Source organism: Belonocnema kinseyi, chromosome 8 (assembly GCF_010883055.1).
Source record: "Belonocnema kinseyi isolate 2016_QV_RU_SX_M_011 chromosome 8, B_treatae_v1, whole genome shotgun sequence".
NCBI classification, from domain to species: Eukaryota; Metazoa; Arthropoda; class Insecta; order Hymenoptera; family Cynipidae; genus Belonocnema; species Belonocnema kinseyi.
Genome location: NC_046664.1, coordinates 41,197,555 through 41,212,025, shown reverse-complemented (window position 1 = coordinate 41,212,025; position 14,471 = coordinate 41,197,555). Strand labels below are relative to the sequence as shown.

Genomic DNA, 14,471 nt, shown 5'->3' with positions numbered 1-14,471 from the left:
ATTATGTTATTAGGTATTGCGTTTGGAGAATTACGGTACCTGAAGGTTTTCAAGTAGTTGTGAACGTTTTAGATTTGGAATCCGAAGACAGATATCCTGTCAAGGTAAAAAATGAATAATATAATTAGGTTACTGAAAATTATATTTTATTGGGCGATACCCATTTGCTCGCAGTCTACCTGTTTCCTCTACATCCATTGTTCAGTTTCCCCTCATGCAGCTGTGCGAGATTTTTAATCAAATTATTATATTTTCAAATTCGGATCCTTTCAATTTGAAGTTTTTATTAACTGGACAGGATTTTTAATTTTAACTATCTTAACAGCTGACATTTAACAGTTAACAGTTTAACAGAAAACATTTGAATAGGAAATTTTGGTTATTAATAAATAATTAATGTTTCCTGTCTTTTTCAACATACACAAAATTCCCATCAAACTTCCCTGTATCCAAAAACTTTTTCAATGTAGCCCAATTAAAATTTAAAAGGGGTTTTCAATTTCTTAAAATATGTCGACAATTTGGGACATTTGGAACATTTGAAAGTTAAACGAAACAGTACGATTGAAATATCTATGAAATTATTGATATTTTATTAATCGAATTTGAGCGTTTTCAACATTGAAATAATCAACCAATAAGCATTACAAATCAATATAGTACAATATTAATAGATTTTCTTTTAAAAAGTCAAAACTGCCGTACAATCAGAATCGTAGAAAAGAAAGAATAAGTGAATTTAGAATGAATAAATGAAGAAGTTCGAAAATATTTTTCCAGAAAAAGTGAAGAAATAGCGGCATTAGCGAACAATGACGAGACAATAGTGGCATTTTTTTATAATGTATTATAGAATATTAATTAATTGCAACTGAAAGTTGTATAATTTGTAATTGAGTTTTTCTACATTTATTCTAATTTGCTACATTTCTCATTATTTCAAGAAGCAGACATTTTTAACGGCGCACTTATTTGAATTTTCAACTTGTTAATGCAAATTATATATTGTCGGAATTGCAAAAAAATTAGGTTTCGAATATAGTATTTTTAAATTGCTAATTAAAAAAAATTGCTTATGTTTCGTATTTTACTCCTTATTAAGTACAAAGGAAACCCGCTGGAAAAGGCTGGCACAGCTAGGCAGTTCCTGAGCTGCTTGAGGGAAAATTAGATAGGTATAGAGCAAGCAGCTACACGCTGATCAAATAGACAGTGCCGATTTTGATTTGTGGGAGCTTTGTTTAATATTGAAAAACATCTAGCAGATACAGATGAGAACATTATTTTCATTATTGTTTTAGTTCTTTAACGATATGTACCACATTTCGAAGATAAAGTTCCTAAAGCCGGGTGATTCTGAGACACGTATAGAAAGTTCTTCTAATACCATGGTCGTATCACACCTTGCTCAATCTGGGCAACGAGGTTTAAGAGCAACCTATAGGGCAGTTGCTCCAGCTCGTAAGTTAATTAATTTTCAGAGTTACATTCATATTAATAATTTATTTATGAATAAAAATATTATGCACTCACATAATTTACTTAATGATATATTTAATGAATAATTTTTGTTTAATCAGCTTGTGGTGGATTAGCTCGAGACATTAAGGGTAGTCTTTTGATACCGAATAATAGACCATTTAATGAATCGGATTACTTCTGCCAATGGAAGATTCAACCTCCAGAGAGGCTTCTTCAATCAGTGAATGACACAGGTCTAACAATGACTTTAAGAGTCATGGGAGTTATTGGGGAGTCACGACAAGGTACTAGAAGCTGCTTATTTTACAAGCAGTATGTAAGAGTCACAGGTACGTAATTTTCCAATTTAAGACATTTTTTTGTAATGAATAAAAAATATTGTACACAATACACATGATTTAAAACCGTTTGTTCTCAAAATTTATAGTTTGAAATATGGTAAAGGTTATATAAATTGCTTCGAATTCAAATTTGAATTTTAGAAAACCTTGATATCAGTTGAACTCACTTTGATCTACTTGAATTTGTCTTGAATTTAAATGAATTAATTGTAAACGCTGATTTGATATGAATGATTTTTAATTCAGTTAAATTAATTCGAATTAAGTCTTATTCTCACAAATTCAGTTGCATTTATGAATTGATTTTCATTCTGGTGGAGTACTTAGATTTCAGTTTAATTCCTTTTGATTTATGTTTAATCAACATGATTACAAATAAATTCTTTCAATATTAGTCAAATTCCCGTATATTCACATGGATTCAGTCAGATTCAGTCCAATTGATTTAAATTTCCCCCATTATCTGGAATTAATGTGTCTTCACATTAACTCATTCCAAAATGTATTTGAATTCGTTTGAATTTAGTCCAATTCCGTTAAATACCCTTGGATTCAAACAGATTCATGAGAATTTGGATAGATTCCTTCAAATTTACTAGAACGCCTACAAGTTCATTTGAATTAATTAGAATGGACTTAAATCCCTCGAATTACTCCAAATTGCTTTCAATCCATTTGAATTTTCTTGACATCGTTTCAATTACAATAAATTCTCTTGGATTAATATTCATTGAAATTCATATTCATTTCGTCAAATTCGTCCAAATCAATGTTTCCTTATTTGAATGACTTTGACGTATTTTGAATTCACGTGGATATATTTAAACTGTGTTAAATTATTTCTAACATTGAATTAAATTCATTTTTGATTTGTTTGGATTTCGTGAAGTCCACTCAAATTCGTGTCAATTTAATATATTAAAATTACCTTGAATGCATTAGAATTTCCTTTAATTTATTCGCCTTACGAAAAGTACCATTGAATTTGATATAATTCATAAGAATTGCATTTAATTCCTTCAATTTTATGTGGATTTTTTGTAATTGCTTTAAGGGCATGCTCTTCGTGACCACGTGACCGAACTAGTCCCCGGTTATGTGCATTTTTTTGGTGTTCACTGTGTCCACACGGGTTGAGATACCGTGTTTAAACCTTGACAGATTAAATAAAAAGCACTAAAGAACTTTTGTATACCTCAATATGTTTATAGTTTTAAAGAAAGTTTATTTATAAGTCGATGAAATAAGATATTACCATTCGAGTTATAGCACTTTGCAGATAATTGTTGGTTTGATACATTTCGGATTTGTTGGTTCGCGTATATTGAGCATTTTCACCAATTTTGGACTAAATCGTCTAAACCTTAAAAAAATTAATGTAAGCAATAAAATTTGCACATTCGTTGCAAATCAACAAATGAGTATCTGCACACACTTAACCTATCATTATTTTTGGACCATTTTTAGCGATTTTTAGCGGAGAAAAAAAGAAACTTTGAACGTCGATAAAGTCGGGATCACGTGACTAAGTTCGTTCATGAAATTTTTGTGTACAATGATTTTCATTTTTTTGGTCCTAAAAATAAAAGATAAATTTCAAATTGGAAACATAGCAACACCAGAAATGTGATCAAATTGACTCTTTTTATTACTATTACTATTATTTATTACTATTATTATTGGTTTGATATAGCTTAGAATTGTTTCACGCCAGTACAAAAAATCAACAAGAATATATAACCATTAGAAAATTTTAATTATTTTCTGAAGATGAACATTTCTCAAGATGGGACTTGGACGGACTTTCGATTTTTTTAAATCGAGGCATCTAAATTATCGACGTTAAAAGTTTTTTTCCTGCTCCTATAGTATTTCACTAGAAAACTTTCTTCGTAATTATAAACATTTTGATATATAAAAACGTTCCTTCGTCCTTTCGGTATAATTTCCTAAATCCTAAATACGATATCTCCATCCGTGTGGACGTAGTGAGGAAAAAAAATGAAAATCATTTCATTCTCCACACCAAAATTTTATTAATGAACTTAGTCACGTGATCTTGACTTTATCGACGTGTAAAGTTTCTTTTTCTCTCCGCTAGAAATCGCTGAAAATGCTCCAAAAATAATAATAGGTTACGTATATGCAGATACTTATTTGTTGATTTGCAACGAATTTACAAATTTTATTGCTTACATTAATTTTTGTTAAGGTTTAGACGATTTAGTCCAAAATTGGTGTCAGTGCTCAATATACGCGAAACAAAAAATCCAAAGTGCAATAAAACCAAAAATTATCTGCAAAGTGCTATAACTCGAATGGTAATATCCTATTTCATCAATTTATAAATAAACTTTCTTTAAAACTACAAACATATTGATGTATACAAACGTTCTTTAGTGCTTTTTATTTAATCTGTCAAATTTTAAACACGATATCTCAATCCGTGTGGACACAGTGAACACCAAAAAAATGCTCATATCCGGGGACTAGTTTGGTCACGTGGTCACGAAGAGCATGCCCTTAAGCAATAATTTTCATTATATATTGAATTTACCTTTAGCACATTAAATTCATTCGAAGTTTCTTGAATTCCCTCGAAATTTATTGAAAGTAATCGGACGTCCCTTTTGTATTTGTAGAACAATTAAAATTAATTCGTCTACCCTGAATTTTCTTCAATTCGTTTGAATTACATTATATTATTTTGAAAATAATTTGAGTTAATTAAAATTAATTTTAATCGCTTCGATATTTATTAGAATACCGCGCAATTTATTTCAGTAACCTTAAATTAACTCGCATCACGTCGAGTTTCTTTTTATCGAAACAGTATTCATTTCATGATCCAACAATTAATTTAAATTACTTAAAATCTGGATGCATTCACTAGAATTCAATCTAATTCGTTTGATTGCAGTGAAATTTTGTTAAATTAATTCGATGTATGTACATTGATTTTTTCTAAATTGATTAGAATTTTGCTGAAGTCTTTTCAATTAACTTGAATTCATTCTAGTCTGGTTGAGTTCCATTCGATTAACTACAATAAATCAAAATGACGTTGCATTGAGATAAATTCGCTTGAATTAATTCGGTTCCTCATTCTTTTCTTATCTGAAGCAGAAGCCTAGTTTTAAATTAATTTAGTAACTTTATTTGCAAAAAATATCATCTAAATTAGAAAAGATTTTCGAATACTTTTTCCACAAGGGAACTTCTAATGCTTGTTAATTTTCTTATCAAAAAAAGAAAAATATGATGAATGCTTTTTTTCAAAATCAATGAGTATAGACTTTTTTCGAAAAATAAATTAGTACAAAAACTTATGAATATTGAAAAATTGATCTCAGGGGTTATCTAAATTAGTTAGTTGTTATTGAAAGGGTGGTTTTAACTCATTTCCCGAAATAAACAAATTAATTAGAAAAATTGCATATAATTTTGAAAATTTGACCGCTATTGCAGATCCAGATAGAACTGTTGCTACTGTTTGCGGCAATATTACAACTCAACCTATGTATGTGCGAAGTCCATCCACCTTAAATATGGTTAAGGTTAGTCAGGGTGTGAATTTTTTTCTCGATTTTTTGCAATTTTTTACATAGATTGAACTTTGCGAGTTTTAAATTGCCAAATTTTTAAATTGCACGAGTTTGAAACTTTAAAAGTTTCAAACTGCAGGAGTTTCAAACTATGGGAGTTTTAAATTGTGAATTTTTCAAACTGCAAAAACGTTTAAAATGGGGAATTTTAAACTTCAAAAGTTTTAAGCTGCAGGAGTTTTAAACTTAAGGTGTTTTAAACTATTGTAGTTTTAAACCGCGGGAATTTTAAACTGCAAGTATCTGAAACTGAAATTTTTTTTAACTACGGCTACATAAACTGGAGGAGTTCCAAACTGCGAGAGTTTTAAACTGCAGGAGTTTTAATTGAGAGAGTTTTCCACTCCAGGAGTATTAAACTGCGGGTATTTTAAGCAAAAGTCTCACATCGATGAAATTTTAACCTGCGGCAGCTTACAATTGCAGGAGTTATAAACTGTAGGAGTTTCGAAGTGCGGTAGTTTTAAAGTGCAGGAGTTTCATACTGCGGAAGTTTTAAACTGCATGAATCTCAAACAGGTGAAGTTTTAAACTGCGACAAATTAAAACAGTAGGAATCTGAAAATGATGGAGTTTCAAACTGCAGAAATTTTTTATTCGGGAGTTTCAAACTTCGGTAGTTCCAGACTATGGGAGTTTGAAACTGTGGGAGTTTTTAAATACAAGAGTATGAAACTTCAGGAGTTAGAAAATGCAAGATTTTCAAACTATAGGAGTTTCATACTGTGGCAGACTTAAACTGCAAGAGTTTCGAACTGATGGAGTCTTTAACTACGGCAGTTTAGAACTGCAGGAGTCTGAAATTGATGGATTTCCAAACCGCAGACATTGCTTAATTTGGGTGTTTGAAACTTCGGTAGTTTCAGACTACGGGAGCTTGAAACTGTAGGAGTCATAAAATGCAAGAGTTTGAAACTCTAGGAGTTTTACATTGCAGGAGTTACTAACTGCGGGATTTTCACACTGCAGGCGTTTCAAAGAGCGGGTATTTTAAACTTCAAGGTCTTTCATGCTACGAAATTTTTTAACTGCACGGATCTCCAACTGATGGAGCTTTATACTACGGCAGTTTATAACTGCGAGAATTTTAAACTAATGGAGCTTCAAGACTTTGGGAGTTATGAAAAGCAAGAGTTGAAAACTGTAGGAGTTACAAGCTGCGAGAGTTACAAACTGCGAGAGTTTCAAACTGCAGGAGTTTCAAAGTGCGGGAGTTTATAACTGCAGGAGTTTCATACTACGAGAGTTTAAATCTCCAGGAGTTAGAAACTGTGAGACTTATATAAAGTAGAAATTTTAACTGCGAGGAACGAAGGTGAGAGTGGGACTTGCCGAAACGGCACCTACCCACTAAACCCTTAACTCCCTTACCTGACAACCCATGTTCCTGGAATCCGCCGTCGCATTACTTTAGGAACATGGAAATAAGGCCAATACGCCGTGCTTCAGCGCCTCCATTCTTGCCATCTTGGACTTCTTCAGGATTTCATCCCAGGCATGATATCCGCATTCTCGTCAGTAGCACGACAATGCCCCACTACGGGCTCATCGGCCTTCGACATCATGGTTGGATGGGAATGTAGCTATGAACAGTTGATCCTCCCTCCAGAGGTACGCGTCGTCTTCTGCAGAAGGGATAGATGTCACTTCTCGGGCTCGCCGGCCTTCGACCCTGCTAGGAATTCACTTGCGTATCATCATTACTGTTCGCTGCTCAGCCTCACTTGTTCCTCTTCATTCTTTTGTCGTAGGGCAGATTTGTCATATGATGCCGCTGCATCCCAAGTTTCTTGGCTGCTCAACATCACCGCTACAGAATTGTCAGGGTCGAACAAATTCTCAAGGACACGTTCCAAGGCATACTTCTTGCTGTCCCATCTATCGCATTCATAGAAAGTATGTTCTACACTATCCACTTGTATGGGATAGTAATCACAGAATTCACTGTCCTTCCTGTTCCCCATATGTAAATAGGCGTTGAAGTGTCCGTGTTCCGTGAGGAATTGAGTCAGGTGAAAATTCAACTCACCGTACTTCCTCCTGAACCACAGAGACACCTCTTCAATTAAACGCGCTACCAATCTGCCCCTAGTTTCGATGTTCCAGCAGTGCTGCCATTCCTCTATGACTCTGGTTCTCTCCTGTACTCTGATTCCTGGACGATCTTCTTCCACTTTTCATCGCTTGAATGTCCTTTTACTCTCCTTGGTGAGGAGTAAAATGGGGATTACTACCGCCACAACCATTGCGGCATGAGCTGAAACAGGGCGGTACGCACTTGCTATTGGCATGGCGCAACGGCGTTGTACCGAGACCATTCTTTTTCTGTACTTTTTAATTTCCAGCGCATCAGCCCAATTCCCCGCTCCGTATAGGAATATCGAGTAAGCCACACTTATCCGTGTTTTCATTTTACTGTCTCTAGGATTTCTGATGTTAGGCATGAGCCTGGAGGGGTTCGCCACTGTAGCGCTTGCTTTGTCCGCTGCATACTGGATTTGTATCGAGTGCGTGAGCTTCTGGTCCAACTTTTCACCAAGGTATCGAACGACTTTGGCAGCCTCCACAATTTCACCTGTGATCTTGAACCTCATAATATCCCCATAGTGCCTTTGCCTCGTGAGGACAACCACTTCCGTCTTGCTAGCCACTAGGGAGAGCTCATGCTTCACAAACCAGTCATTAACCAGATAGGTAACATGAGATACTCTTCTTTTAGATTGCTTTGCATTCCTAGCCAGTATCATGGCCGCAAGATCGTCCGCGAATCCAATTAATTTAGCTCACTCAGGCAGTACGATTTCTAGTACACCGTTGTATACGAAGTTCCAGAGGTCTGGTCCAAGAACAGACGCCTGGGCCACACCAGCTGTAACTTTCCTTCTCTGATGTCCCTACGTTGAGTGAAAAAATAGTCAAGCCACCTCGCTGAGTTGAAGGCGTTCTTTATAGAGAGAGTGACAAACAAACAAGAGTTCCTCGTTCTGTGGTTACCTTTCCATGTCTTTTGTGTCACTGTTGATGACCTGACTAATCGCTTCGATGGTCGAGCGACTGGTGCGAAACCCATGCTGGTTTTCCGACAGCCAACTTGGTTCTTCAATGTCAATCCGAAGACGAATGCGTAGAAGCTTCTCATCAACCTTCCATGCGTTGTACAGTATGCAGAGAAGCCTGAATGATGAGGGTGTATTGGGCGGACCCTTATACTTGTCAAGCCAATTCAACCTCTGCATTTTCCATCCCCTCCGAAAGATGCCAACCATAAAACATGCATTAAACATATTTAACATAACGAAAGGGAGTGGGACGATGGTCGTGGGGGCTAAAGCGTAGGCTTTGGACCCACTCCTTCGGCTTGCGGGTTCGATTCCCGCCTCGCACTCTGGAAGAGTCTCGGTGGCCCATGCGATGAACACTAGCCTAGCAAGGGAGTTGTTCATTTCCGGAGAGTCGTGGGAGCGGTACCTCTAGAGAAAAAGGTTTTCTCTAAGTACTTAAGGCTGTTGCTCTTGGTGGTTCGGAACCCACCTTAAACTGTAGGTCCCCCTTCCACCACCAAGTAAGTGTGTGGAGGGTGTGTAAAAGAATAGAGAAGGTGTAAGAAAAATGTAAACCCTTAGGGGACACATTAGAAGCTTCCACTCAATCCACTCATAACGAAAGGGTATTTGATTCTCATTAATTTAAATGCTTCAGCTGTTATACTATCTGGACCTGGAGCTTGCGTTTGCCCAAGGAGAAGACTGCGCCGACCAGTTCTTCGTTAGTAAAGAGCTGCACCTCAGCCTCAACCACTGATATCGCAACATAGACTTTTTCCGGGTGTTGTGGAAAGAGTGCGCCCACGATGATCTCCATATTCTAGATATCAGCGCGACCCCTCTTACTTTGGGCCTTCCTGCGCTTTGCCAGTGCCTGTTTGCGGAGATAGGCAATTTTATCGTTCCACCAGTAGTTAAATTTGTTTTGACGATGTTTTGATCGTTTAGGCATGAACATGTCGCATTACTTCTTGATCAAACCCATGGTCTGCTCAACCAGGCCTTCTGCCGTTTTTGCGCCGTACACGGCAGCTAACTTACCCAATCCGGATGTGGCCTATCTTCTTAAATTTCTCGGCAATCGTTTCATCGTACTCAATAAACGCTATCCTGGTTCCTCAGCGGCTTAGCCTCGAGAGATTTTTTTTTTAAATCCCCGAATTTTTCGGACTTAAGGACCTTTACTATGGCATTCTTAACCTCTTGATCGTCGGTTGCTGAGTTCAGATCTCTGAATTCCTACCTCGCTCTCGGGAGAAGTTGCCGCACCTGTCCACCTTCGTCCACATCCACTGACAAGGCCTTGCTGAACTTAGCCTCGGTATCGATAGTTGCACCCACTTCGACCAGGGGCAGCGTACCAATAAAAGGACAGCAGAGGGCACACCTATTTCTGGTGAAGGCTCCTCGTTGCGTCCTGAAAAGAAGGTTCAGCTTACTGGAGAAACTTCCTAGTGGACGGAACAAAAGAGGCGCAAACGGAAGAAGCAGGCTACAACAGATGTTGAAGCAGGTACACAACCAGAGGGAGACGTGCTACAGCACGACTACTCAATCCGCTTGCAAGGAGAAAGACACGAGTCCGACCGGAGGTAGTTCTAAGTAGTTTCATACTGCGGAAGTTTTAAAATGTAGGAGTCTTAAACTGTTTGAGTTTTAAACTACTACAGTTTGGAACTGCAGAAATTTAACTTCGGTAGTTTCAGACTTCAGGATTTTGAAACTGTGGAAGTTTTAAAACTCGAGAGTTCCAAACTGTCAACCGATGTAATTATGGATCATTTAGGGGTAAATGTGGATTAACGTGTTTAACTTTTTTCTCTAAAACTGTATGGCCTATTGAATTCTTATATAATACTGCCTGGACATTTTAAACACAATATGCTTAGGACATATAGTACAGTAAAGTCAGATTAAGAGAGCAAAAGCTTTCCTTTGGAATAAGGCTTCATGTATGATTTCCGACCGTGAGCCATATTATTCTTTGATTACGGTATAAATAATATTCTATTTTAATATTTGTATCAACATTTTTTATATCTATTCACTTAATCTTGCTTAAAATTTGTATTACAATCCGTAGGTACTGAATTCAACTGATGCAACTCCAATGAGTCTAAATCTAACTTACGAATGGCAAACATGCGGTGGAGTATTGCAAGGTCCATTCCATACAATACAAGCACCAAAACACCTACCATATCCGATAAATTGTGCCTGGGAAGTCGCATTCCCAGACGAAGGGGAAATTATAAATTTGAATTTTAATAGTCTAAATTTAGGAAGTTGTGACAAAAATTACATTATCGTTAGGTAAAACTAACTACGAAAATATAGATAATAGTTATAACACAGAAGAAATACTCAATTAACTTCTGAATAATAATGTACACAAAAATTTCTTTAGAAATGGCGGATCTTCTTCACCACAGCTTGATAAAATTTGCGGTAATAAAATACCACAAAACATCACAAGTTCAAACCACAAACTTTGGATCGAGTACTATGCTGAAGCCTCTCCAAACGATTTTGAATTTACTTTGGATCAATTTGGTAATGAATGTGGCAGTCCTTATCGTGGATCCAGAAGGGAAATCAGTTCTCCCAAGTAACTTTTTTCAATGACTTAAACACTTTCATCGCCAGAAAATAAAATTTAACAAATAATAATAATAATCAATATTATATTTTTAGATTTCCTTTAGTGTACTCTCCTAACTCCGAATGCATATGGACTCTTCTCGCTGAACCGGGTTACCATATTCGACTCGAATTTGTGGATAGGTTTAATTTAGAATTGAGTGATGGTTGCAAGAATGACTACATACAGGTAAAATTATATGGTAGTGTTTATCGCGGAGATCACAGTCTGTCCCATTTTTACTAATCCCCTTTTTGTACCTTAAATTTCCAAAATCACCTAAAACATCTAAAATCGATCATTTTGATACATTTCGCCCCTTTTTTAAGGTTTCGATTCATTTTGAAGAATCATAAACAGAAATGCAAGGCAGTAGAAAATAAGACGCCTTCAAAACATTATTTTTATGATACCAATTGCAAATAATTCTTTAACGAGTTATTAACAAATTTTGTATATTGAAATTAATTTAATTTTAGTACTATATTGAATTAAATTTTTAATTCTTTTAAGTTGAATTTTAAACAAAAAATATAAACTTTCAAACAATCTATTTACGTTTCTACTAAAACGACGAATACCAAACTAAAATAACGAATCTTCAAAAAAATAAATAAATTCATAACAAACTAGTTCAAAAAGTTCAAATAGTTTAATTTGAAATCAAAAAAGAAGAATTTCCAATAAAAAAGGTAAATATTTGATATTTAACCGAAGAAAATTTTAATTCTAAATAAAAATGTTTAATTCGTCCATAAGAATACAACTTGTCAGCTAAAAGCCGATTTTGTCGACCAAATCCTAAGTTTTTAAACCAGAAAGAGAAATGTTCTGAAAAACAGTTTAATTTTTAACTATAAAATATCAATTATCAACAAAAAAGTACATTTTCAAGCAAATAGTTGATTTTTATATAAAAAAATTGAATTTTCAACCAAAAAGGGGAATTTTCAAAAATTTATTTACATTTTTAACCAAAAAGATGTACTTCCAACAAAAAGAATGAATTTTTAAATAAGAAAAAGAATTTTCCAAACAAAAAATGCTGATTTTCTACAAAACAGTTACATTTCAACCAAAAAGGATGATTGTGTGCAAAAAATGGTTGATTTTTCAACAAAAGAATTAAATTCTCAACAAATTACTCAAATTTCCAACCATGAAAGATTAATTCAAAACGAAAAATATAACTTGATATTAAACCCGATAAAGTTCTTAATTTTGTATAGTAAATAGAATAATTCATTCAATGAAGACAACATTTCAACAAAATAGTTCATTTTCTCAAGTAAACAATACTTTTTAGTCAACAAAGCAAACTAAATATCAACTAAATTGCTGATTTTCAACCTATAAATTAATTTTTTCAAACAAAACAGTGGATTTTTTAATAAAAAAGGAATTTGCAGTCAAGAATAAAAAAACAAATTAAGACCAAATCATAGAATTTTCAAACAAAAAAGATGAGGTTTGAGAAAAGATTTGATTGATAACAAAATAAATAAACTTTCAACCAAATAACTACATTTTCCACTGAAATAATAAATATTTAAACAGGAGAAATAAGTGTTCGAACAAACAAGAAGAATTTTTAAGAAACAATCGAATTTCAACTAAAAAGGTTCAATTTTTTAAAAAGTTTTGAATTAAAAAAAAATTAAATTATCAATCAATTAATAAAGTTTCCAACCATGATAGAAGAATTTTTTACGAAAAATGTAACAGTTGATATTTAAGCCGATAATGATCTTAATTTCAGATAGCAAATTGTTTCATTTATCCAAGGAAGACATATTTTCTACAAAATAGTTAATTTTTTAAGTGAGAAAAGATTTTTCAGTCAAGAAAGAAAACAAAATATTAAACAAATGGTTGATTTTTCAACCACAAAATAGCTGATTTTTAATCAAAAGTCTTTACAATCGAGAAAGTAAAACAATTTGCGACCGTATTATTGAATTTTTAAACCAAAAAGATGAGGTTTTAGAAAAATTTTTGGATTTTCAACAAAAAAGGATAAATTAAAAAAATATGTTTTCAACCAAAATGATGAATATTCAAGTAAAATGATGATTATTTAACAAAGAAAAATAATTTTTTAAACAAAAAATACTAATTTTCTACAAAACAGTTAAATTTAAACCAAAAAGGATTAATTTTTGCACAAATGGTTGATTTTTCAACCAAATAATTAAATTCTTAACCAATTCATTAAACTAATCATGGAAAATGCATTCTCAACAAAAAATGTTATAGGGTGAGTGACCCAGTGAATGAACACTTAAGGAAATCACTGATTACAACTAGTCCATTTCACGTTATAATAATTGATTATTCTTACAAAACTTTGAAAATAGATTCTTAAGGGTTCAAATTTCATAATCCGATAAATAAATTTTGTTTTCACCAAAAAGTTTATAAAAAATAATTAAATAGTGTAAAATTAACGAAAACACCAGTGAATGAACACTGTGAGCCAATGAATGAACAGTAGAGCACCAGTGAATGAACACTATAATCACTACAAATTAGAATTAGGATTTAGGTATAAAATTACATAGGTACATTACAAAATGAGCAATTAAATAATGTAAAATATTAGAAAGCGTTGCGAAATTCATTAAATATATTATTTCAATAAAAACCGCAAGACATTTAGATATAAAGAAAGGTGGGAATAAAGAAATTGAACACAGAACTAGGTTAACTTTTCCTAATTTTTTATTGCAATATGTATTTTAAAAACATTTCTATCAGTTCTTTTAACCTTACAAAAATACAACTTTTCGTTTAAAAATAGGTAACTCTTATCTAGTGACTACAATAGAAAACTGCGATTTTTAGGACACATAACATTTGTAATACAATACCTTACTATGTTGCTTTTGGTTAAATTAGTAAATACAAATATAAATCACAGTGTTGTAAAAATGGAAATTTTTTAAACATTTATAAATATACATTAACTAGTACGCAGTAGTACCTAGCACGAATTAATTTTTTTATGGTTAAACAACGTTTTCTAAATGCAAAAAAAACATTAAATTTCTAACCTCAAAGTTGCATTATCTTTAGTTTAGTTCGTGCGCACTTTTTAATGTTCTAACCACAAAAATATACATTTAAACTATAATTATTTATAGTTTATATTTATAGCTTCGATATTTATAGTCACATTAATTGAAACAAACTTATTTATATGTAACGAAACAACATCCAGGTCTCCGTCACCAGTTGTTTATTCACTGGACCTGCGGGCAGTGATCCCAGATCTGAAACGAGACGTGGTCCAATGCTATGACACGTCTGTGTCCGTGTGAATATGGTAGGAGACGATATAAATGCCTGGGTTGCGCGC

General features: G+C 33.7%; 1 protein-coding gene across 1 annotated transcript in view; it reads left to right on the top strand.

Annotated features, from left to right (window-relative positions):
• LOC117177913 (cubilin-like) overlaps nt 1–14,471 on the top strand; it is a 61,794-nt gene that overhangs the window by 24,697 nt on the left and 22,626 nt on the right. Inside the window, exons 32-38 of the mRNA XM_033369012.1 lie at nt 14–104; nt 1,302–1,461; nt 1,581–1,811; nt 5,292–5,380; nt 10,556–10,785; nt 10,880–11,080; nt 11,167–11,302. Coding sequence (XP_033224903.1) covers nt 14–104; nt 1,302–1,461; nt 1,581–1,811; nt 5,292–5,380; nt 10,556–10,785; nt 10,880–11,080; nt 11,167–11,302 — 1,138 coding nt within the window. The remainder of the gene's footprint in view (nt 1–13; nt 105–1,301; nt 1,462–1,580; nt 1,812–5,291; nt 5,381–10,555; nt 10,786–10,879; nt 11,081–11,166; nt 11,303–14,471) is intronic.